Consider the following 24789-nt stretch of genomic DNA (forward strand, 5'->3'; position numbering starts at 1 on the left):
CACTTCAAACGCTGTCTTGGTTTGTGTGCATCTCTGTGTTATTTAATTCCACTTTTTTTGGGGGTTATTTTTTTTTTTTTTAAATCCTCAAGAGTTTGCACACAACAAGCTGCAGCCCTCCCGCACGGGCAGCAGGCGGCGCTGCACGTTGTAAACAGGCTCTCCGGGGTTGGCTCTCTCGGATCTCCATTTTGTATGTTTTTCTTGGAGGTGAGCGCCTACTTTCCTAATGGCTATAGCTGCGACTCTCCACAGCCGGGTCAGATCCACGCAGCTTGCATGACAACTCACATCTAGACCTACAGGACGGGAGCAGCAGCCCCTGAAGCACGCAGCTCTGCGTCCACCATGTCACGCAGCGACACGCGAGACGGGTAACAGTGTCCGTGGACTGCCACTTTCCACCAAAACAATGTTGACAGACGACCTGTGGACGGATGCCATTGGACGGTAAATATGAGCTCCTGCACGCGGGGCTGCAGACCGACACAGAACCGCACGCGCTCTCCGTTCTCGGGCGCGTGCACCGATGGGGCCCACGCGGGACGGAAAGGCAGCCGTGACGGGCGACCGCATCCAGGCGTTTAGCTTTTGTTAGCCACGTTTTGCTACGTTAGCATGACAGCTTAGTTAGCATTGAGCTAACTGCTAGCAGGTCAACTTTGTGGCTGTGTGAGTTTGCTTTACGGTCAGACACGCGTGTGTGTGTGTGTGTGTGTGTGTGTGTGTGTGTGTGTGTGGTGACGGGGATGTGTGTGTGAAGGGAGGACGTCGCTCGTGTTGACATGTTGCTGCTGGGACATGCTAACGCAGCTAGCTCTCTTTAGCTTCGTTAGCATTCAAGGGCGCGCAGAGGGGGGGGCATGCTTGACAACTTTCTCTTATGTGGACTCCTGCTCATGCATGACCTGAAGCCATGTTGCATAATAATAATAATACAGTTTAGAGGTGAAGTGCATGTTTGATAATCACATTAAACTGTCTATCCTCTCCTCTCTTTCTCCATTAAAAACAACAACAACAACAACAACAACAAAACAGATGGACAGTGGTGGAGTGAAGAAGAGATGATCATCTGAGCAAATTGGTCTACTGTGAAAGCCCCCAGAGGGAGGTCTGTTGATAGTGGCTCCTCACAGTGCCATGTCCATCACCTCTGCCACATCAGTCGCTCTTCCATCCAGCTCGTTGATGCAGCCAGGAAAGGTACCGAACGGCCTCAGCTACAGCCCCCTTCCAGAGGAACTCGCCTACATCACAGCCTCCGTCGGCCCCTTGTTGGAAGACCAAGAGTCCAGGTTTCTGGCCAAAGACCAGAAGCTTCAGCAGCAGCAGTTACTCCAGTCGCAGGCTTCTACTGCGTTCGGTCGTCAGACTTTGAGGGACAATTTGCCCCAGTTGGAGGCAAGTATAGCAGACATTTCAGAGTCCTGCATGGATTCACTGATTGGGGGATCAGATCCCAATTTCTTCCACATGAAAACAGAAGATTTCTCCATGGATAAAGGAGACCAGGATCCCATTGACCTTGATAATGCCTTTGATCACATTGGGAAAGATGTGGACGTGAACCAGAAATTTTTCAGTGACAACACTTTGGACCTGCTCCAAGACTTCGAGCTCTCTGGGTCCCCGTCAGATTTTTATGTAGGGGATGATGCCTTCTTGTCCACTCTGGGGGATGATTCTCTGCTTGGGGACGTTAGCGCAGAAAGGGACATAAAGCCTGTTGTGGTTGAGAGCGTCAACAGCAGAGGGACGATCTCTGTCGCTCTCAATGGCGGCAATATGACGAGTCCAGAACAGTCCAGCACTAGCATATGCACAACCGCCTCCTTTGTTCCTACAACCACTTTGTCTGCATTGGTGAAAAAAGAAAAAGAGGCTGGCTTCATTCAGCTCTGCACCCAAGGTGTGATCAAACAGGAGAAGACGTCTGCAGGCCAGAGTTATTGCCAAATGAGTGGCACATCCAACACGGACATGCCCAGCTCTAACCCCATCTCCATCCGTGGGGTCAGCACTTCCGGAGGACCGAGCTACCACTTTGGAATCAACACCAGCAGCAATGATGCTGAGCAGCAGAAGGATCAGAAGCTAGTGTCCAGCCTGTATCTCCCACTGACTACCATTGGCCGGGCCTGGAACAGAAGCCAAGGTGTCGGGGACAACTCTGCGATGCTCAGGGCCAACGAGGCTTTCTCAGCCTCTCCCTCTTACCCCACCAGCTTTGCTAGGTAAGAACTGTAGCGTGTGGTCTCAACCGAACTTTAGTTTTAGTCTCACTAACTAACTTGAGCTAATATATTTACGTGGTGATCCAAGTTATGTCTTATTTTATCCTATTTTGTATGCTTTGCTCAAAGACCACAGTTGGCCAGTGGCTTCTAGAATATTTGAGCTTCTCGAATCCCTGTCCTGAGATGGTCAGCAAGATATAAGTTCATGACACTGTGGATAACAGATTGTTAATCGGAAATATATGTAAACATTTTAGTATCTACTCAATCCTCATATCATTGCAAACTACATACTTTGGGCTTTTGCAGTGTTAGTCAGACAACAAAATCAATTTAGTGTTGGGAAACCCTAATCAAGTGTGTTGCACATTTTTTTGTCCTGGGTTCCAGTAACTTATTTAATGTTGAATATCTGTCTATTCTGATATTTTCTGATATTTATATCCCCCCCACCCATAATACAGCTGCACAATGCACATTTTGCCTGAAGAAGGCTTATATTACAATAAGTAAAGCCAATCCAATTTATTTGACGTATGATAGCACTTTATTAAGAAAATATAATCTACATCACAGCGCTCCTTGTTTATTTTTGTATTTTTCATTGAGTCCTCTCAGTGTTTAGCGTCTTACATTTTCCTGTGTAGTATCCATGGATAGAGGAGTGTCGTGTGCTCCTGTACTGCCAGCAAGTTTGGACAGCCTTTCTTTACTTTCTGCATGAACACAACTCTGACATTTTAAATGTAGTTTCTGAGCCACCGGCCTATAAAGGAATAGTTCACCTGGGAAATGTCAGTTTGAAGTGTGACCTGAATAGTTGTTTGGAACTGACTTTTAATTGAAACACCAGACCGATGAGTCTTTGTCTACGCTGGTTGACGTGTTAAAACGTGTGAGGAAATGGTTTCGGTGTAAATGAGGTGTGTTTGACAGCTCATGTAACCTGAGTGCAGTAAACAAAGGATCAGAAGTAGATAGGGCTTCATACACCCTAAACCAATCTTTTTAATAAGTGACTTTGTCAGCCTCTAATTTAGAGACAGTACTAGGGCTTTAGTAACTTGTGATCGTCATTAGTTTTGACCTGCCATTGACAAAAGTATTATTCAGTGCAGAAATTGTTCTTTTTTTCAGTTCTACTTGTGTTGTTTACAGTTGGACTTAGGCAGGCTCTGTTATCTGGTTTCCCACTGAAACAGTGGCGATTCTGGATTACAGCTCACACAGAGGTGGTTGTCAGCTGGTGACGTTCATCCAGTATTTTTCTACTTTATGAGTTTATACAAATGACGGAGTTAGGCTTTCTAGCAAACAGCCAGTCACATGCAGCAGCAGCATCAGATAAAACACAAGGAATCTGAAAAATGTTGAGATTATTGAAAATTGGGACATTGCAGTTTCAAAAGTAAACAAAGTAAAATATAAGAAAAGAAGATTGTCATGAAATACAAAAATACCAGATCTATAAAAGGCATTTTCTCATACCAAGTCTGGATTGGGTTTGGAACAGAGTACAGGAAATGTCATTGATGACGTGTAATTACAAAGGCTTTAAGAAAACAAGTTGTGCATTACCAACCTGTAGTGCACATAAATCAGGTACTTGTCAGTGTGAAGATTAACTGCCTTGTTGTAATTTAAAAGGATGATCAGTGCACTTCGTTAGAACACTGTGGGGGGAACTTCCTATTTCCTGGATAGTGTCATCTCACTTTTATAGTTAAACTTCTACTGATTTCAGACTCCATTTTTCCCTCACAGTTGATGGACGAGTAGGTGGACATTTTATACGTTTTGATAAGCCTATTAGACAAAAAACATCTCCTTACTGGTTTGGTTTGCGGTGTGTGTTACCATAGCAATAGAGTTAGTTTTCAAATAAATGCCATCGTCCCGAGACAAAAATGCCTGTGTTAACCCCCAGGTTAGTTATTTAACCCACTAACCGTGCTTTTCTGAGACAGGCTCGTGTGCTCTACAGGACGTGGCTGCAGCAGTTAGCCCCAAGATCTGCAGAAAGGATGTGCTGTAGAAAAGCAAGGGGAATTCCAATTTATCCAATTTAGACATGTCATCTTTTTTTTTTTCTTACTGGAAAGGACTGTATTTCAGTTTATGTTTATGGCAAATCCTAGTAGCCATGTTTGAACAGTTTTCTTTCTAAAACAGATAATGTTTTATTTCTTTTTTTACTGTCTTTTACGTTTCAGTGTAACAGCCTGTTGGCTTTGCTCAGCCTCTCACAGATGGGGTCCATGGGGTTGTTTTGGGCAGATCCCTTCGATCCTTCAGTTGCATTATGCCAAAAATAAACCTGAGACATGCACTGTCTCCACTTGAAGCAGATCTGTCCCCAAGCAACCGCACAGACAGTTCATTCAGCAGTCGGGATGAATGAGTTGTGGCCTTTTACAGAGAGGTCAGGCCTGTACAGTGAGAAGGAAATTCGGTAGCAAAGAAAAGTAAAAAACATTGCATGTTCCACTGGCTTACTCGTGTGATTTTGCTTAGTCTTAATTTGTTTCCAGTGAGTTTACATTCAGAAGAGTATAAAATATAGAGTCACAGTATTTTGTCTCCACACAGCCCAACAAAGTGTCTTTTGTACAGTTATAACTAAAAGGCCCTGTAGAATTTTACAGGTTCAGCTGTGAGTGTGGCATTGAGATCAGGTCGTAAAGCGGCTGAATGGAAATTCTCCACCGGCAGTCACGTGCCTTAAAGGCTCTTTTGTTTGTGTCTCTCACACAGTATCTGACGGGGAGTGATCAGCTCAAAGATTGGCATGCAGAAATGCGACGTTTCGACAAAGGGGTGGCAATGATGTGGTTGTTGCGTTTCTATTGTTTGTGATAATTATGCTTGGTTACTTCTTCACAACTGTCTTACAGTCGTCCTAATGCCTGGTGACCCGGAGCAGATTTATATAACATGTGGCTTTAATTGCCCCGTCTTTTTGTCCTGTAGAGAGTGTGTGTGTGTGTGTGTGTGTGTATTTAAGCATATCATTATGTCTGTGTATATGCAAGTGTGAGCCCAGATAATTGTTTCTGTTTGATGGCTTATCTGTGTGAAATCTTAGCATTTCTTCATGTGTGTGTGTGTCTCCAGAGAGTGGGAGTTTTTTGTTTTGGTGCGGTGCCTGTCGCTCTCAACCTGTGTGACATTTAGCCGCCTGGTATTAGCTGAGCGTGGCACTGTGGCCAGGCGCTTGGCATCAGGTCACCATGTCCTCCAGCTTCTCACGCAACGGTGCTGCTACTTCCTGCTGAGGCTGTGGCATGGCACCGAGTACCTGAGCTGCCATAGCTCCACGGTTTGCTTCTTTGCACTGTGCAGGTCAGCTGGGACTCTTAACCTTACCAGTTGTCTCCCACACGTCTCCAGTTAACCGCTGCTTACATTTCCCATAACTTAGCTGTTCATTTAAGGCCTCGCAGTTTCACGATCTGACTCAGTCTGACTCACATAATTAAGTACTGCTCCAGGATAGTTTCTATTTTGGAAAATACACACCCTCATAATATGATAATTGGTTTTAATGATGCATGACCTGATTGATTTTTTCGGTTGCAGTCAAAGGAAATGCATTCTTTGACTGGCGGAAAACATTCAGAAATGTAATTCCTCTAGCAGATAATCACACAGCCCTTTTAGTAGGCTTGTGGTATGTAGCGTTGTTTTTTATTTCCTCCTGGCCCAGCCCATTCCAACTAAAGTTTTTTTTTTGTCGGTTAGATGTAATGGCTAAGAAATTGATCCTGCTCCTGACTTTAGGTTAAGTTATTTATAAAGCACACCGTAGGTTCCTGGAATTTCTTCGAGGCGTTTGACTCCAGCATAGTATTGCCAAATACTATGCTGGAACACACGTATGGGGTCGTTTTCAAATGGCTCTGCTTTTAAATAGGCTATTCATGTTATTTTCATATCACCTTGGATTCTTTTTGACTAGTTTGGCAATTGTTTTCTTGTGCACAGTCTTTAGAGACCAATGAAAAAACAAGCGTTTAAAAGTTTGGAGAAAAAAAGTATCCCACCATTCTTTCTCCTAACCGGGAAACACATTTCAGGCACTGACATTTTCATTACTTTAAGTTGCAATAGTCTCGCAATGTAATGTGTCCCATTGATGAGATGTAGGCTTGAGTCCTTCCCTTGTGGCTTTGTTTGACAGCTGCTGTGCCTGCAGGACTTTCTAACAACCTGTTGAATGTGTGATTTTCATGACAGCATAAGCTCAGGAGTAGAGATTTGTATTTATCAGACAATTATTCTGTCTCAGAATGTAGAGCCCCAAACCTCTGCAGTGACCAGAGTGATAGGTCGTGCCTGGTGAAAACAGCTGTGTGATGTCTTCTCTCTCTCTCTCTCTCTCTCTCTCTCTATCTATCTATCTATCTATCTATCTATCTATCTATCTATCTATCTATCTATCTATCTATCTATCTATCTATCTATCTATCTATCTATCTATCTATCTATCTATCTCTCTCTCTCTCTCTCTCTCTCTCTCTATCTCTCTCTCTCTCTCTCTCTCTCTCTCTCTCTCTCTCTCTCTCTCTCTCTCTCTCTCTCTCTCTCTCTCTCTCTCTCTCTCTCTCTTCGCCCCCTGTCTTTGCTTCCTGCAACCAAGGGCAGGGACCTTGACTGTCAGCAGAAGCTTCCAGCTACTGCAAATCACCTTTTTATGATTTTTGCTTGTGTGTGTTATGCATGTGTGTGCGCATGTGGGTGTGTCGTCATGAGCACTGTAGCAGGCAGGCAGGCAGGCGGACCACAGCGGGCTGCTGCGAAGCTCTCACTCTCCTGACCTACTTTCCCTCCGTCCTGCCCACAGCTGGCACCGAGTTACGGCACCAGATCAAATGCCAACCATTCCAGTCACTTTAGCGTTTTTACAGCATTCTACTGTTACCACAGTTTTCTGCATTTAGTTTTTGTTGTGTTTTGATCCTGAATAGGCTTATAGAAAGTCCCTATATTGAGGTTAAGAGGATGTAGCTAAGTCTGTGAGTTGTTTGTGCCCTTCTTCCTACTTTTGTGTGCAGTTTTTCGAGTCAGCAAAGCCTAACTTTGGGAGTGGGTTCCTCCCACATCCAGCAGTTATGCACACAGTAGCAGCAGCAAGCCTCCAAATTCATTTTATAGGCTGGGAAGCCACCTCCCACCTATACATATAGTCCCCTACTGCTCCAATTATGGAAACTAATGTGGAAACTCAGATCCTTAGGGGTTGTTTTTCTTGTGCTCAGCCAGAGTAATGTTGATTCTTCAAGCCAAACAGCCTTTGCTGCACTTGGAACCAAATGTAGCTGTTATTGAAGGGGGTTTGTCAATAAAACATGGAACGGGAGACAGTGGCTCCTTGCAGGCCGTGACTCTGAGGGAGTTACACATGTGAGAATATCTCACTAATGGCTTGTTTCATGAACTAAAGCAATGGCCATAAAAACTCTTGATGACCTTTTCTGTGGCAGCACGGTTCAGTGAATTTGTTGCACTATGACAAGTGCTTCAAAGACATACTGTCTGTTTTTATCGGAGGGTGAAGGAGGCAGATATTTTAGAGAAGTCAAGTCCAGTCTTTGGCCAAACATACCCAGTCACTCCACTCCCTCATAGAAGCTGCGTTGTTGTTCTGCACGCGAGCATGATTCAGAGCGTACAGACCAGTTCCCGTTCTATTTCGGTGGCCCTCACCTCGGGGAGGGAACGCTTCCTTCTGCTCTCTTTATGCTCACAGAGTTTTGATGAAGATGAGATGTTTGTGCAGTGTTCAACCATATCAGTAGCAGTGATAACCTTTACAGAAACTCACAGCTTAGGTTTCAAGCTTGCAGCCGCCCAGACAGATTTTACGGGCAAATCCTTATTCTATTATTTCCAACTAACCGGTTGAACGAAATGATAGTTCATATTTTTCTGTGAAATAACTCATTGATAGTGGCTGGGCCTGCCGTAAGTCAAGTAGGATGATGTAGACTAATATGTGGAATACACTAAATGCACAAAGACAACATTATCTGCCTCACCTAAAAATAAACAGCTGGGCATTGCAGTGATATAGCTCTAACCGCCTCTCGTCTGGCTTGACAAAGAGACAGTTATATAGAGCAGAAACCTGCCACGCTGCTCGTGACACTCACGGCTAAAAGGAGATTATGAATAGTTAAGCAGGGCACTGGGCCACTGGCATTACGGTAAGTGCGTGAAGTGGCTTGCCTCAGTTAAACTCAGGCTGATTGATCACGCTCCTACGGACGTAAGCAGTTAACTTTCTCAGCCTGTTGAAGTCGAGGCCCATCTCTGGGTGTCTCTGCCTGTTTCGCTGTGACTGCGCTCTGGCTGATAGTAAACTCTGAGGGAATGCGAGAGCTTCCTGTCGATGGCATGCACTCGCTTCAGCAGATGGTTTCAGAAAGAGGAAATTTGGTTTCCCCACACTGCTGTGCAGCTTTGATTGGTTAATGTCTGACAGTCCACAAAAACAGATTTGTAACTTGTTTCACGGCTTTGCTGAATGCCATCGACTGATTCCAAATTAAGAGAGTTTAGAGGAAACACAGAAAATAAGTGACATCACTTCAGGCTTACTTTGGTGTTGGAAACGTATAGACGCTGCCGTAATTGGATTAGCACCAGTAGCCTACAGCCTTCTAGTGAAGCTGTCCTGACGTCTCTATCCCAGTGGGCCAATGAAGGATAAACTGGTTACCCCATCACACCCTCTGACATCATCAACATCATCACTCTGGTCTCATCAGCCTCCTCCAACCCGGTTGTTAGAACATGCTTCTTTTGGAGCTAGAAGGGTGTTTTTCTGTGTGTGTTCATGCTTTGTATGTGTGTGTGTGTGTGTGTCATATCTCATGGCAGTCTGTTTAGGGCACCCAACATGAATCTGTGTGTGAGACAGATGGCATGCTGGTTTACGTCATCCCAGTGGCACAGCTTTGGTTTGAATTGTGTATATCGGGTGACCTTTCACCCAGGCAGTGTTTTCTAGACGATAGTTGGCTGTAATCCAAACAGCAGGAATTCAAATTCGGGCTGTATATTGGCAAGAATCTGGTGACATGATGTGATTAATGACACAGGGGTTATAATTCAAAAATTTGCGATACTGTCATTTTTGAACTTTTTTTAATGCAATGAGAACATTGGAACCTGCATTTGCATTTATCAAAGTCCCTGTTACATTCAACATAACAGCACGACCTTGAGAAGGCACATATGCTGAGGTGACTGGCTGGTGACTGTTACAAATTCCCTTCTGTCATTCTGCTCAGGTACTGTCCAGAACAAATGGTGTTCTTAATATTAATTAACCTTGCTGTTGTTAATCGTGCACAACATGGTCCAACTTTATTTATCAATATTAAGATTCTTAGATTTCTTTTTTATGATTCATTGGCTATCATATAAAAACCTTTTGTTGGACCAAAGATGACACTATGCTGGGAAACACTGATATTCTGATTAGGACATGGCAACTTAAAAAAAGGATGTTTATTGGTTCACCTATAGTGTGTTGTATGTGTTGTATTTGTTGTATTTGGATATGGGATTGGACATTTTATGTTTCATCTTCTTGTCTTTTTACAAATGAATGATTAATGTGTTTTCAGTCTTGAGAAAATTTAGAATGATTAATCCAATTCCCAAGACTAGAAGGCAGATTTTCATTGTAACTATAAAATATTTATTCTAATGTTCCTTCTGCTCTGGTTTCCCACTTTGAACAACTTTAAACAACCCACTTTGGATTTGTTTAGTGCTTCCGTGTGATGCTTCTTGGGTGTAACTACCGAACTGAAATAAAACTTTGGTGTAAAAGTGTCTTTACAGAATGTGATCTGCCCCATGTTTCACCCTCCCACAGCTGAACCGAGAGGTCGGTGTGCCCCCCACTTAGTGGTGGTATCTCCTCCAAAAACCAACCCAGAGATTTGGGGGGTTGAATTTTAGCAGTACGAAACAATGCAGAGTGCAGCCAAAGACTTTCAGGATATAGAAGCTCATTAAATATCAACACACAATTGTATTGTGTATTAGGTAAATAGACAGAGTTATTGACCACAGTGTGTTTTCAGTGGCGCTCTGAAGGCTCTCAGTGCTGCATTGGCTAGACGGCCTCCTCTGAGGTCTGTCCCTGATGAGTTTCCTTAATGCTTCTGGACTTGATGCTTTGATGTCTCACTCAGGTTTTCCCACCCTGCTATGCTCACTGACTGCTGGGACCTGCCCTGCTTCCATGCTAATACCCCCATGTTGTATAACTAAGGGTGAACTTGGCTCCCTGGATCAAATCTGCATAAATGTGTTAGTGTGCAGAGACAGTTCAGAGCAGCCCTTATCAAATAGAACATTGCGGTTGCAGACTTTTTGACACATAGTCAGACAGACACAGTTGTTGCGTGTCTCAGGCTCAATATCCTCTCAGTGTGGGCGTTGTTGTTGCTGTGGCCACTGGGTTAGAAAGGGGGTGTGGACCTCTGGTGCATGGATGCTGCAAACCCTGACATCCTCTAGTGGTAGTTTTGAGAAAGTGTATTTCAGACCACCGTTGACTGGGTCTGGAAACGTTTTGAGGTTCACTCCAAGGAAGAGGAGCTGTTTTAATGACAACAACTGGATTTAGTACGTGACCACAGACGGTCAGATAAGTTAGGCTTTAAAGGCCCGAACGGGCACAACAGGACTCACTTCTTCTGCCCGTGGTGTTGGGAATGAAGGCAAAGTTGAGGAAAAACCAGTAGTACATCTGTGTAGGTTATTTATTTAAAGTTTTGGTGCAGAGTTGTAAATATGAACTACAGCTGAACTCTCAAAACTTAGAGGATGCTTTTAGGAGTGGGGGTTGGGCAGCATAATTGACATACTACTGACTTACAGTATTTTTCTGGTATGGATTGCACTTCAATTTCGGTGCAACTATTTTGTGATACTTAAGATCATTTCACACTTTCTCAGAGATAGTAGAAGATAAGTTTGTATGGTTAAAAGGAGCCTTGTGGCTTTTTCTTGCAAACAAGCAAAACTTATGTTAACATTCAGTGTTACTCACCAAAACCAGTTTCTGTGTATCCTTGTGGACTAGCTAGTTATAATCATATAACATTTATAAAGCTGAATTTTCCTTTTAAAGTTTGAAAACTGCATTGCTTAAATCCATAATTACTAGGGAACAGTTATTTTCTTTCCTGCGCTTGCCGGTGCATTTCTGCATAGCTGGGATCAACACCACCCATTGATCAGTGGAATAATGTTAAACCAGTGATAGGACTGTGAACGCATCACCACCCTAGACCCGCGTGTGCATCGTTGTACACAAGACAAGGACCCCACTCATAGAAAATCAGCTCCATAGGTCAAAACCTCAACAGGGATCTTTTGGGAGTTACTCAATGTCCTCTACATTTATCTTCTCTGTCTCCACCTTCTCCCTCCAGTTCTACCTCCAGACAGGAAGCGATCACTGCATCCTCAACACAGGGAAAGAGCGGGACTCGTAAAATCTGCCTGGTGTGCTCAGACGAGGCTTCAGGCTGCCACTACGGCGTTCTCACCTGTGGAAGCTGCAAGGTCTTCTTCAAGAGAGCAGTGGAAGGTACAGATCCACGAGACATCATCCTTTCCTCACTGATTTATTCATCGCCTGTGATAAACTCATTCATCACTGACCTGTCACATAAGTTTGCTCAAATGCTGGAATCATTATGATTTTAAGAATGGAGGCATGATCGTTACAAAGTGAAGGACTGGGATACAGCTAATTAGTTTTTCCCCCTGGAGTGTTTGCGGCAGTGATGGTAAATAACAGATTAATCTTCCTCCTCTGTGTGCCTCAGGGCAGCATAATTACCTGTGTGCTGGGAGGAACGACTGCATAATAGACAAGATCAGGAGGAAGAACTGCCCGGCCTGCCGCTTCCGCAAGTGTCTGATGGCTGGCATGAACCTGGAAGGTACGTATTAACCGCACCCATAACGCCACATTGTGCACCCTTTAGTTGGTTACATTGCTCCTGTCTCCTCCTCACATTTTTCTCTTTATTTCACTAAACTCCTCCCTGCGTGTTCATCCCCGTTCTCGCCTCTGTAGCGCGCAAAGCCAAGAGGAAGATGATGAACCGCGACAAGAAGGAGCTGACCCCTTCTCCACCGATTGAGACTCGCTCCCTTTTACCCAAGTGCATGCCTCAACTCATTCCCACCATGCTGTCCCTGCTGAAGGCCATCGAGCCGGACACCATCTACGCTGGCTACGACAGCACGCTGCCTGACACCTCCACCCGCCTCATGACCACGCTCAACAGGCTGGGCGGCAGGCAGGTCATCTCCGCCGTCAAGTGGGCCAAGGCTCTGCCAGGTTGGTAGTTTACTCTGCCAGTAGGAGTGTAAACTTGTCCACTGCAGTGGGTGTAGACTATGAATATTGAGATTAAAATAGTTTATAGTGCTACGTTTGCAAAGAGAAGGATTTGACACATTGAGGTTAGTTTGCAGTTAGAACACATTTCAAAAGAAAACATTTCTTTAGTTCTAACATAATTAGAACAGTTGTTCCATATTATTACTTGTCTTCTCTTTCTGTAATGACATCTAAGTACATGTAAACTCCATTAATAATGTGTTAAAGTAAAACCTGCATAGCGGGACGTTTATGATTAGTGCTGTCCTCCTTGTTTGGTTTATCAGGCGTTGTGCGCAACACACACAACCCAACACACACAACCCAAAATGCAGCCAGTGTGATGCATTTTTATTTTCAACAATGCACATTACACATTTTTATTGGTTTTCTACCAAGTATCACCTGCTAAATAAGACATTTGTAGTGCACATCTAAATTATTTACTGTATTTTTGTATTTGGTTACTCTTTATTGTCCCTTTCACCCCCACATCGTCTCACACATTGAGACCGTTTATCGTCTACGTCCTCCCCCCCTCAGGTTTCAGGAACCTGCACCTGGACGACCAGATGACTCTGCTGCAGTGCTCCTGGCTCTTCCTCATGTCTTTCGGTCTGGGCTGGAGATCTTACCAGCAGTGCAACGGCAACATGCTCTGCTTCGCACCAGACCTGGTCATCAACGAGTACGTATCAGTCTAACCACAGTAATATATTAAGATCAAATGTTTCATAGCGCCCGTATTTTAGTATTATGAACCACTAACGTAAAAATATAACAATATAACAGCCTGGTGAATGGATTCTTTATTTGCACTTCACATAATTCAGGCTATGAAGTGATATTTTTTTAAGCCTATGATTTTTGTATCACCATCAGTCTGCCGACGCATACATCTGTTTGTTTACGTTTCTCAGGGCAGCGTGTGTGTGTGTGTGTGTGTGTGTGTGTGTGTGTGTGTGTGTGTGTGTGTGTGTGTGTGTGTGTGTGTGTGTGTGTGTGTGTGTGTGTGTGTGTGTGTGTGTGTGTGTGTGTGTGTGTGTGTGTGTGTGTGTGTGTGTGGTATCTCCAGAGAATCAAACCTCGTCTGTCAGCTGTCATCACTAATCAGTGGTTCATCCCGCTTATAGTCTTGATGACTCCGTTCATAAACGGCGCTCTGAGTGTCGGCACAGCTTCCATGCGTAAGGCTGTAATAGGCCTTTTGATTTGTTTCCCTTCATTTTCCATTATCACAAGCTGACAGTTAATATGATCATAATTGCCAATTAGACTCCAAACAAAATTAAACTACAGCTTTTTTCAGATTGTTATATTCGCATCCGGTTATGACAGGCTTGAAACAGTCTTTCTCAATTTTGTAAAATACTTTTAAGGTGATCTCAATATGAATAATGCTTAATTCTTGTTTAGTGATGCTTTTTTTAAAATACATTTTCTGTTTACTGTGACTCAAATTAAGGAATGAAAAAGCAACCCCTAAGCATACATGTCAAGACATTTTGCTCAAGTCTGTCCCCACTTTCACTTTCCCCCACAATATTACTTCATCACTGACATGACACTCACTCATCTGAAATATGCATTCTCAACCTTTGATTTAAAATGGGATTCACCAAATTGTTTGTAGCAAGACCTTGGAACATTTAATCTACAGAGAGCTGCTCCTCTCCCCCCCCCGATTGAGATTGCACCAACCGCCCTTATAAATCACTTATGACTTAAGGAGCCATTTAACCGTTACCGTCTGATCCCACCAGGGAGCGGATGAAGCTGCCCTACATGGCCGACCAGTGCGAACAGATGCTGAAGATCTCCAGCGAGTTCGTCCGGCTGCAGGTTTCCCACGACGAGTATTTGTGCATGAAGGTCCTTCTGCTGCTCAGCACAGGTCAGACTTTTTACCTTCCAGCAGCTGAACCATCACATGTTGAACGTGTTGCCGTGTTAGTGCAATCATTACAGAAGCTATTACTCCAATCTGATACTGTCTACGGTGGCTGAAAGATAACGTTGATGCATGCAGGACCAAAGACATCACATCACAGCACTTTACCAGCTCACTAACTGACATTTAATTATTATAATTAAATCTTCACAGGGCTAACTAGTTTCATACAGAAAAATGCACACACCCAATTTCCCCTCAAGTTCATAACTCCACTTCACGTTATCTCTAAGGTAATCCAGTGCAGGTCTCCATAATCAAATGGATTAAAAAAAACAATTTAAACGATAATTGCAGGCTGCTTTAACACAGCTTACAGTGTGTCGTCGTCCCCCCCTTTGGGTGTGTAGCTTTATTCTTGCACTTGTAATTGCTCTGAGCTGCTAAATATTACCGAGAGTGCACCCTGAAAATGACCTGATGTATATTAATCAGCTGCCCTTTTTCGCCCTTCACTGCCTGGACGTGGTAATTTAAAACATAAAGGAAGTCCCTCCTCCCTTTGTGATTTACAGTACATTGTCCTTATCACTGTCCCAGATGTTGACCTTTTAGTTTCTCCCGCAGTGCCAAAGGACGGCCTGAAGAGCCAGGCGGTGTTCGACGATATTCGGATGTCGTACATTAAGGAGCTGGGGAAAGCCATAGTGAAGCGCGAGGAGAACTCCAGCCAGAACTGGCAGCGTTTCTATCAGCTGACCAAGCTGCTCGACTCCATGCATGAGGTACAGAGATCCACTGCACGAAAAAGCATCCTTAGACATCTGCAGTGCATGTTATCGGCAGGTGGTTATTGATCACCTTTGTTCCGCGGCTTTCTTAACCGAATCAAAGCTGAACGGTGATTTACCATCTTTTATTGAGCTGGTTCGTTATTTCAATGCATTTACGTAGTTTAAAGAACTTTTTTTTTTTCCTATAATGCAAAGTATTTTTTATTTGGGGTTCCGGGACAGAGGATGTCGCATGTGTACAGATTGTAAAGCCCTCTGAGGCAAATTTGTAATTTGTGATTCTGGGCTATACAAAATAAACTGAATTGAATTGAATTGAAATTTGTTTAAAAAAGGTTCTAACAAATGGGTTTGTAATCGCTCTGCCTTGTGCTTATTTTATTAAACCTGGCTTCTGTTCTGAGAATGTTTTAATGAAGAAATATTCCTCTCTCTCTGGTATCCTCTGCATATGTAATGGATTAACTAAAGGCTCTAAACGATGGTTGTAGTTGAATAATGTGTACCATCTTACTACCAAATAGCAACACATTTTTTCTCATATCGCCAAACGCTGAATGTGTGTTTTTACTGCTTATTATCCACTAATACGTTCCCCTCTGTGTGTCTGCAGATGGTCGGTGGACTGCTCAGCTTCTGCTTCTACACCTTTGTGAATAAATCCCTGAGTGTGGAGTTCCCGGAGATGCTCGCGGAGATCATCAGCAACCAGTTACCAAAATTCAAGGCTGGGAGCGTGAAACCCCTCCTCTTCCACCAGAGATGACTGAGCCCCGTAACAGACACAATGCCTTAAAATCTCACCACATCACCTCACCAATCCCTCCCAACCCCCAACCCCCAACCCCCGAGGAGCGACGATGTAAGGAATGAGGATCTGAGGGAGTGAATGATGTTTGTGAGAGCGAGTATGCAACTTTGTGTTAATGGCTCCCAGGTGAGGAGGGAGAGCGCAGAGAGACTGGAGACGTTTGTGTAGAAACGAGACAGCGAGCACAGAGGTTTCTTTTTTTTTTTTTTTTTTTTTTTTTTTTTGGTTGAGCAGTCTAAGATGTTGTATAACAAGTAGGAAATGTTTGTAAGATAGAAGATAATCACAGAGATATAGGCTAACATCCATGTTGTCTCAGGTTTCTTACCTTCAAATCCAGAACAATATCTAAGATAGATAAACAAATATCTATGTACAGGTTCTGATAGTATTTTCTACATTTTCAAATTGAAACAGTTTATACAATTTTTTCCAGGTCGGTGTTACCTGGGAAGGTAACCAAGCTTAATTAATATTACATGCTCTTAAGCAGGCGTTTAGACTGTGTGTTGCTCTTTTAGCTTTTATAGGAGGTTGTAACAAAATGTTTTATCAGTCATATGGGAGGGGAAAACCTCTTCTGTAAATCAAAACTTTTCCTTTCAATTATTAGTGGACGTGCTTCGTTAAAAAGGAAGATTTCTCACACAAGCTGACCTCTTACAGGTTTACACAAGTCTGTTATAAAAGGGAAAAGATATGTGCCTTTTTTGCTTCAAATCTCATTTTAGCCATTTCTTCCTTCCTGTTTTAAGTCGTGCTCTTTAAACCCAACATGGTCATATACCTTCATTGTATGTTGATTGTACTTTTTATGTTACATGCAGTTGCAAGTTTTCCTCTTTTTTTTGTACAATGGCTGTGTTTAGCGGTAGAAGCTGCAGCTCGGCCCATCCGCGATGTGTAGAAATGATGAATATTCAAAACCTGCTTTCTTTCATGCGATATCCGCACACTCAACTCCTTAATTGCAATTAGAGCACTTTGTACCCTGCTAAAGGCTTTAAAGGACTGTGAAGAAAGACTGTTATGCTGAACCAGTCTTTTATTAAATGACTTTAGATGGAAGTCATAAACCTTTTATTATAGGAAATAGCTAGCTTTGCCCCACCTCCTCCCCCTCCCCCTCCTGTCCCAAATAGTCTAATAATGGAATGTGTTGAATACCTGCGTCTACCAATCAGAGAAGAGAGGGCTTATTTTGTTGTGTTTGCAAGATTATGTCATGTTTAATTCATCCGGAAGACTCATTTCTGTGTTTCTAACACTGCTCAAATTTGGTTGGAAAATAACCGTCCTTCATTTTTAAAGTTCTTTTTACGATCTAGTTTGTTAAACTGACAAACATGCAGTCATGATTCTGCCACTGATGATCCTTTAATCAAAAGCATATTCATGTCACTACAAGCGTCTGACTTTAGATATTTAATTATTGAAAGTCTTTGCATTGTTGCTTTGCCATATTTGTTAAAGGAATTGTTTAACATTCTGGGAAATGCATTTATTCGCTTTCTAGCTGAGAATATTGATGCTACTCTGTTACGACTGAGCGGTTAATATGCAGCTGGAGTCAGCAGACTGTTAGTTCACCTTGGCATAAAGAAGGGAAATTAGGAAATTAGTAGCCTGACTGTCCAAAGGTAACAACATTTTGCTTACTAGTACCTCTAAAGCTCAGTAGTACACGTTATATCTGTTTTTTTTAATCTGTACAAAAACAACAATTCACGGTTTAAAGGGGTCTAATGTGCCGGACTCTTTTCCTGGAGTCACAGCTGGTTGCCTGGCAACGGTTCAAGATAACAGTAATAATTAAAATGAGGAGTTAGTAAGCGGATTGTGTTCCCTTCAGGCTGAGCCAGGCTGCTGGTTTCCCCTGGTTTTCAGTCTTTATGCTAAGCTAAGCTAAGCTAACAGGCTCCTGGCTGTAGCTTCCTATTTAACGTACACTTACGTTTTCTCAACAAGAAAGTGAAACCACACGTTTTTCCAAAACGTCTTAACTATTCCTTTAAACTGAATGATTTGTATGATCGACAGTTTGTGTAAACAGCTTTTTGGATCAGGCGTTGGCAGATTCATTACCCTGTAAACCTCCCACAGCTGCTGATAACCTTTGACCCTTCCTGTTTAAGCCTTATGCTCTTTTATCACCCTGTAGGCACCTTGTCCAAATGTCTGTCTTTAGTGCATTTACACGTTCATTTGTCTGTGTGTCTGTTAGGTAGTCGAGCCCCCATGTTTGAAGGCACTTAGCATCAGTTCACCTCATGGAGTCGTGTCACAGTGGAAGTGTAGCGTCACTGACTGGGGAGGCAGGCAAAATGGATCCTCTATTCTCTGGGAACTATTTCCGTGCCAAACTCCAGTTTTGTCTGTTTTCAGTGATGCTGAAAGTTGATCAGTGTTTTGCATAAGTAGAGGGAAACTAGTTCCAGTATTGAGGCTTATAAATTTGTCCAATTATCTGAGCTTCTGTCTGCTGGATTGAGGTCATTATTAATGAGTGATAACTGAGCTGTATTTGTAACACAAAGCACTCACAGATGTGTTGTGTAATCACACAGAATCATGTTAGTCTGTCAGTAGCCCTTTCTTTGTGTGTTGTGTGGGGGAAAGTGGGGGATTTTAAATTTGCTGCAACATTTTCATCGGTTGTCAGCTCAGTTTGTCATGATGCGTGCGTCTAAAGCACAATATAATCCAGGTTTTGAAATGAATGTTAACCTTAGAGGAAATCATTTAATTAAAAAGAAAATGCTTTTGACAGATGATGCCGTGCCAGTTTAAAATAATTGGATAAATATGTCAAGTGAGCGACTACAAAGTACTCATTTAAATATGGAAATCTCACATTGTTTGGCTCTGGCTTAACCAATCCTCACTACAAATATGAAAGCACTCATTATACATTTTGAACCGCTTCCCATGCTCAGGTTGTTGAAATTTAATGTCCGATTCACGCAGTGTGTGGTAGTCCATGTGAAGTCGTTTTATGTCCTGACTTTAAGAACCAAAAACGGTCAGTTTGGATTCCCAGAATGTGTCTGCTTCTGTGATTTATGGTGTATTATTTTGTCATAATTAGGAAAGTTGTAGTTATGCGCTGCCACTGTCGTCATTCATATACCTTTTATTTTTAATGTTAATTCAAAATAGTCAACCATCCTCATTAACTGCATAGGGGTTACCCATGGGTTACTTTCACATTCAGTGTATCCAAATCTCTGCTGCTGTTCATTTAAACAGGTATATATATTTATATATACACATTTGCACACTTGCCTCTTCTCACTCAAAAATGTATCCTTGCTTACTTTCTTGTACATTTTTGAGGAGAACAACTGAATATGCAATAGAAACGACAGATTTATCTGTCACCATCACATAACAAGATGTGGTAGCTTCCTTTTTTTTCAGTCTTTTTCCAGAATAAGCTATTTGCATAGAGGAGATTCACTTTTATCATTATCTCTGCAGGCCAGATTTTCAGGAAAAGATACACTTAGTCGGTAATCAGTCTCCACAGACTGCACACAACAAAGCTTATTTTATGTTTGACTACAAGGTGACCAAAGCAAGCACAGACATATTCAACATGTGTCAGTGTAAACTAAGTAGCTCCTGGAAGACAAATGTACAGTTCTTTGTTTTTGTTTTTTAAACAACTTTTTTTTACTCTAACGTGACGGCTTTGGTCAAATTGTGTAATACTGTGAATAGAATAGGAGTCAGTCTTTTTTCACACACGAACTGTTTGTGAAAGTAATCAACCAGCTTGAATCTAAAAAAAAAAAAGAGAAAAAAAAGATTTGCACTACCCAAATATTGTTTGAAAATCTATTTTGTATAAAGCATATGCAGACATTAACTTCTCAGAATTATCAAGGGCAGATCATGTTTCACTGGTATATGCTTTCTCAAAAAAAAAAAGAATATGTATATATAATCCATTGTAAAGAAAATGTGGTGTATGTGTCTCCAAATAATAGTTTTTCTATACCTAGCCCTCTGTATCATTTCTCCTCTGTAGTGTGATTCCTGTTGGTCTTTTCCTCCATTGATTAAAGGTCAAACTGTACGTCTTTGTGTGGTACTTCTCCAAACAAGGAACTGTATGAATAAGGTTACCGTTATCGATGATACTGAACTATGGAAACGGTAAGCTTGTTGTGTGACACTTTTCATTATCACAGCAAGCACTTGTTCATTGAAATAAATGTGCTTTTCCATTCTGACACCTGGTTCATTGACTCCGAAGAAGATTTACTGAAAGTCGACCTTTATGTCCAATGTGTTAAAGCACATGTAAACATCTGGCGTCAGCAGCTCCATCCCCATCACTACTAGAGATGTGTACAAATTTGAGGTACTTTTACTTTAAGAGTATTTCCGTTTTATGCTACCTAACATTTCTACTCAACTACATCTCGGGTAAATGTTAGACTTTTTTTACACAACTTTTATCTGACAAATTTAGTTCATTTTAAGTTAAAGATCTTTTTATGTCAAACAGTTTATAACGTATGCATTGTTCTAGATAAAACTACCTCTATGTACAGAGGCTACAGTATAACATTTACTTGTAACAGTATCCGAGTACTCTTTCCTCGCTACTAAAATTACAATTGTAAGGCCCATCTATGATCACACGTCTGTTCTTATTGCCTCAGTTATGATGCATTAACAAATGACTTAGTATCCAGTAAGTAACCCAAACAAACAAAAACAATGCATTATTACTACTGTTATAAAAGCTTATGCTTGAGGTCTGTAATGGTCAGTGATCACACTCCATACCATTGTCCCATGGAGGGTTGAGACCAGGAGTCGGGCACGCGCATCCAGCTGCCCTGTGATATCTCTGCGCTCGTCCACGAGCATGTGAACACCTGACCACTGCAGGGGAAAAGTCCCCTGTTGATGTCCCAGCTGTGTGTCCTCTGGGCGGCATGACGGATGAGGAGATGTCCGTACCAGAGGGGCAGACGGGGGACCGCGGCCCGCTGTGGGACTCGAGGCGGCTGACCCGTCTGTACTGCATGAACGGCGGACATCACCTCCAGATCCTCCCCGATGGGACGGTGCAGGGCCGGAGGGAGGACGGGGACGCTCACAGTAAGGCTGCAGCATGATGCGTTCACTGCCTTCAGGCTGCTGCAAGGCGTGTCACGTTCAAGGCGGAGGAAAAGAGATGTGTGTCCTACAAATTTATTTGAGGGGGTATGCAGCTCATTTTAAGCCTGGAAAAGATAGAACATTTAAGTTATTTTGCACAAGTTGCTTTTTAAAATAATGTTTATGGAATTGACTGCAGGAGGAATAAGATGCAAAACATCACTAAGTAGGAGAGACGTGCGATGCAATGGTACTGACAGCTGAATGAATTATGCATGTTCCAACTATAAACCTGTAAAACACATTATATAGAGAACTAGGACACATGGTGCTCTTTAATTCAGAGGTATGGCCTATTTGTGAAGATTTATTTTCTAGAAGGCCAATCTTTCTGCCCTTAATTGCTATAGTCCAGAGAAAAGAGATGCTTGCATTTATATCAATATATAGGTCTTCTCAATCATATGTCTGACCTTTATGCATATTAAAGGTCATGCCACAAACATGACATTAGGATACTAGTTTTCTGTCTTTATCAGTCCTCTTACTTGGCGATATGTTGTGCATATGAATTCTGAGATATTTTATTTATGTTTTATATCATCTGGTCGGGGAATACAGATGGAAATGAGCTTATTAGGCTTACTCTGGCTCATTTGCAGTTTCTTTTTTTCTGTGTGTAAATGAGCATTGTCAAATAAACTAGTAATATAAAACTAAAAAAAATAGTTTTCTTGCAGAACATGTGTGTAAATGGTGACAGCTGAGTGTGGCTGAAAATACAGAAGTATTAAAGTGGGAAGACATTACACTGGACTGCTAGAAAACCTGGAATCTGAAATGAAAATTGGGAGAATTGATTGCTGAACTGCAAGTTGGAAGATGAAATAAATCAAGTGAAAATGCAGAAAAGGGAAATGCTTTGTACTTTAACAGGTAGTGATCGTATGCAGAGGTAGCAGTCGATCGGAAAATGTATAGAAAAGAAAACTCCCTTTGTGACCCATTTAAAGCTTAAATGAAGTCTGCAGATAAAAGTCTGCAGAAATAGTAGATACAAACAGAATCAGACCATAAAGAGATTACTCCATAAGAACAACAGTACAATAGGGAAAGGCTCTTTGGCCTGCTGACTTCTCTTTTACTCTGGGGACAGTCAGGAGCTCTGTTTTCTGAGTGTGGAGAGTCCTGATTGGAGTAAAAGGTTGAAGTAGATCAGGCAGGTAGGAAGGGGCGTGTCCATCCCATCATACATGGATTGGTAATCAATAGAGGGCGGCAAGGATGACCTATTTTTTGGTTTGGCCATCCACATAAGTAAGCATTGCACAAGTTCCCTCAACATAAAGCCAATGGAATATTTCCATAATATTTAGGATTCTCACAGAAAATAAGCTTTGTGGCAAACAAAACAATACTTTTTTTGCAAGCTTATTTTTACTTTTTTTGCAACACTTAAAGGATTCAAAATTCACAAGAGGGGTTTATATTGACGTGTTTTATATTGTAGAGCAAAAAGAAACACCTTATTTAAAGCATCCAACCAGAAAAACATTGTCTTTAAAATGAAGGAACCAGAATTGCAAAAATGCTGATTCATTGCTATGTTTTAGGGCTCGTCACTGCAGCACTCTATGAAGGGAAACTGGTTTAATGGGCCCTTTTCACAGCCTGTCATTGCAGGGTAATCACAGGTGTAATAGATAACGTTAATTATGGCCCTGTTAGGCCCAGGTATTTTGCATGCTGGCTCACTGGAATGTCTATGACACACTACATAGAATGGGACCATAATTAATCAATTACACCTGTTTACCCTGCTATGACATTTCAAAACGGTTGCTGGGAAAACGACCTATTTACTGAAATATTTTAGTCTTAGCTGGGATTCCATCTGCAGCGTTCCAAACCATTTGAAGACTTGAAGTACTATTGCTGGCTTTAAAAGTAAAAAAAATACCAATAATGTATGATTTTATATCTGAAAGCATAAATAAGTAGAGAAACGTGGAAAATGTGGATGTCTTAAGAGCGACTGTGTGTGTCACTGCACTAATTAGCTCATTTCGATCACCTGTGTCTATCTGGCATCAATCAGATGTTGCCATGGTGATGGTAACTGCTAAGGGACATAAACGTTACTCTTATGCCCGTAAAATTCATTTCTGAACAATGCTTTTCATGAGACTCTTCTCTGGCTATCATTCATTTACCCGTTCAACTAAAGAGCAAGATTTCAATTTGTTGAAATGTCTGAACGTTCATCTGTCAGCTCACGAATGCGGAAAGAGGAAACTGACAAAGAATCTTTTTAATAACACAGCAGCTCACCTCAACACATTTGTTGAGGTGAGCTGCTGTGTTATTCATTTTCACATTCTTTTAAACTTGTTCTTCTTTCAGCTGTATTAAAGCTCAAAGCCGTGGATAGAGGTGTAGTGGTCATCCAAGGAACAGAAGCCGGGCGATATTTGGCCATGAACGACGAGGGACGATTGTTTAGTTCAGTGAGTATCTACAACAGACCTGATGGTGTTATATGATTGTTAATCAGTACTTTAAACTTAATAATGCAGGCAAATGTAGATGAAAACTCCATGATATATGTTGTTAATCATTCATTACTCTCTGGTGACTATTTCTTAACATTTAATCTCAAACCAAACAACTAAACCCCCCAAAATGTTTTCAGCTGTTCTTATTTTTGTGTGTATGTCTCAGCCCACAGTGACTGATGAATGTTACTTCCTGGAGAAGTTGGAGGAGAACCACTACAACACATATACAAGTCAGAAATACGAGGAGGGGCACTGGTATGTAGCGCTGAAAAAGAACGGAAGATCTAAACTGGGTCCAAGAACTCACATCGGACAGAAGGCCATCTTCTTTCTGCCCCGACAGCTGAGTGACTCCGGGGAGTGAAGACGATGCTCAACATAAACAGATGTTATCCTATTTTATTTCACTAACAGGCCAGAACAAGACATGAGGAGGTTTGGTGAAAATAGTTAAGACACTGGCGCCTAAAAGGAGGAGAAACTGCAAATTATTTTTAATGTTAATCTAATGCATACTTATTAATTCAAGCACCAGCTTGCATCAGAGCTAAACAGCAGTGCCATGTTTGTCTTCACTAACGCAGCATCCCATCTTAGTTGAAAGCGGGAAGAACACGCAAAGAGCCACCAAGAAGACAGTCTAATTAACTGAGGTATGGATTTTATCCATTACATCGGAAATAGTGGTTCTCAGACTGAGGGGCATGTTGGAGGGATGAGAAGAAAACACTGATCAAAAATATATATTCTTAATATATATTCTGTTATTATGAAAAAAAAAGTAATGTTTTAAGTAATATAATTTTAGTGACTTAAATTGTAATTATCTTAAAATATTGTCTAGACCAGTGGCAGGAACTTTCTCATTAAATATTGCATTTACCCGAGTGAAAAATGACATTGTAAACAATTGATTATTTGACTTTTCTGCAACCTATGCTTTGCTACTGAGGAGTA

The 24789-nt window shown here is 41.9% G+C and overlaps 2 protein-coding genes across 2 annotated transcripts; both read left to right on the forward strand.

Annotated features, from left to right (window-relative positions):
- Nucleotides 1-1041: 1041 nt before the first annotated feature.
- Nucleotides 1042-16181, forward strand: nr3c1 (nuclear receptor subfamily 3, group C, member 1 (glucocorticoid receptor)). Its single transcript, XM_054598040.1, is given in 10 exon segments — nucleotides 1042-1058; nucleotides 1060-1103; nucleotides 1106-2237; nucleotides 11699-11856; nucleotides 12098-12214; nucleotides 12352-12618; nucleotides 13204-13348; nucleotides 14424-14554; nucleotides 15179-15336; nucleotides 15959-16181. Coding segments are annotated over 10 exon segments (2322 nt in total). The 3' UTR covers nucleotides 16112-16181.
- Nucleotides 16182-21108: 4927 nt separating this feature from the next.
- Nucleotides 21109-24356, forward strand: fgf1a (fibroblast growth factor 1a). The gene is made up of 3 exons (XM_054598045.1): nucleotides 21109-21274; nucleotides 23678-23781; nucleotides 23996-24356. Exons 1-3 carry the CDS (start codon nucleotides 21109-21111, stop codon nucleotides 24194-24196), a joined length of 471 nt encoding a protein of 156 aa, XP_054454020.1. The 3' UTR covers nucleotides 24197-24356.
- The last annotated feature ends 433 nt before the right edge of the window (nucleotides 24357-24789 follow it).

The sequence above is a fragment of the Anoplopoma fimbria genome, chromosome 4 (assembly GCF_027596085.1).
Source record: "Anoplopoma fimbria isolate UVic2021 breed Golden Eagle Sablefish chromosome 4, Afim_UVic_2022, whole genome shotgun sequence".
NCBI lineage: Eukaryota > Metazoa > Chordata > Actinopteri > Perciformes > Anoplopomatidae > Anoplopoma > Anoplopoma fimbria.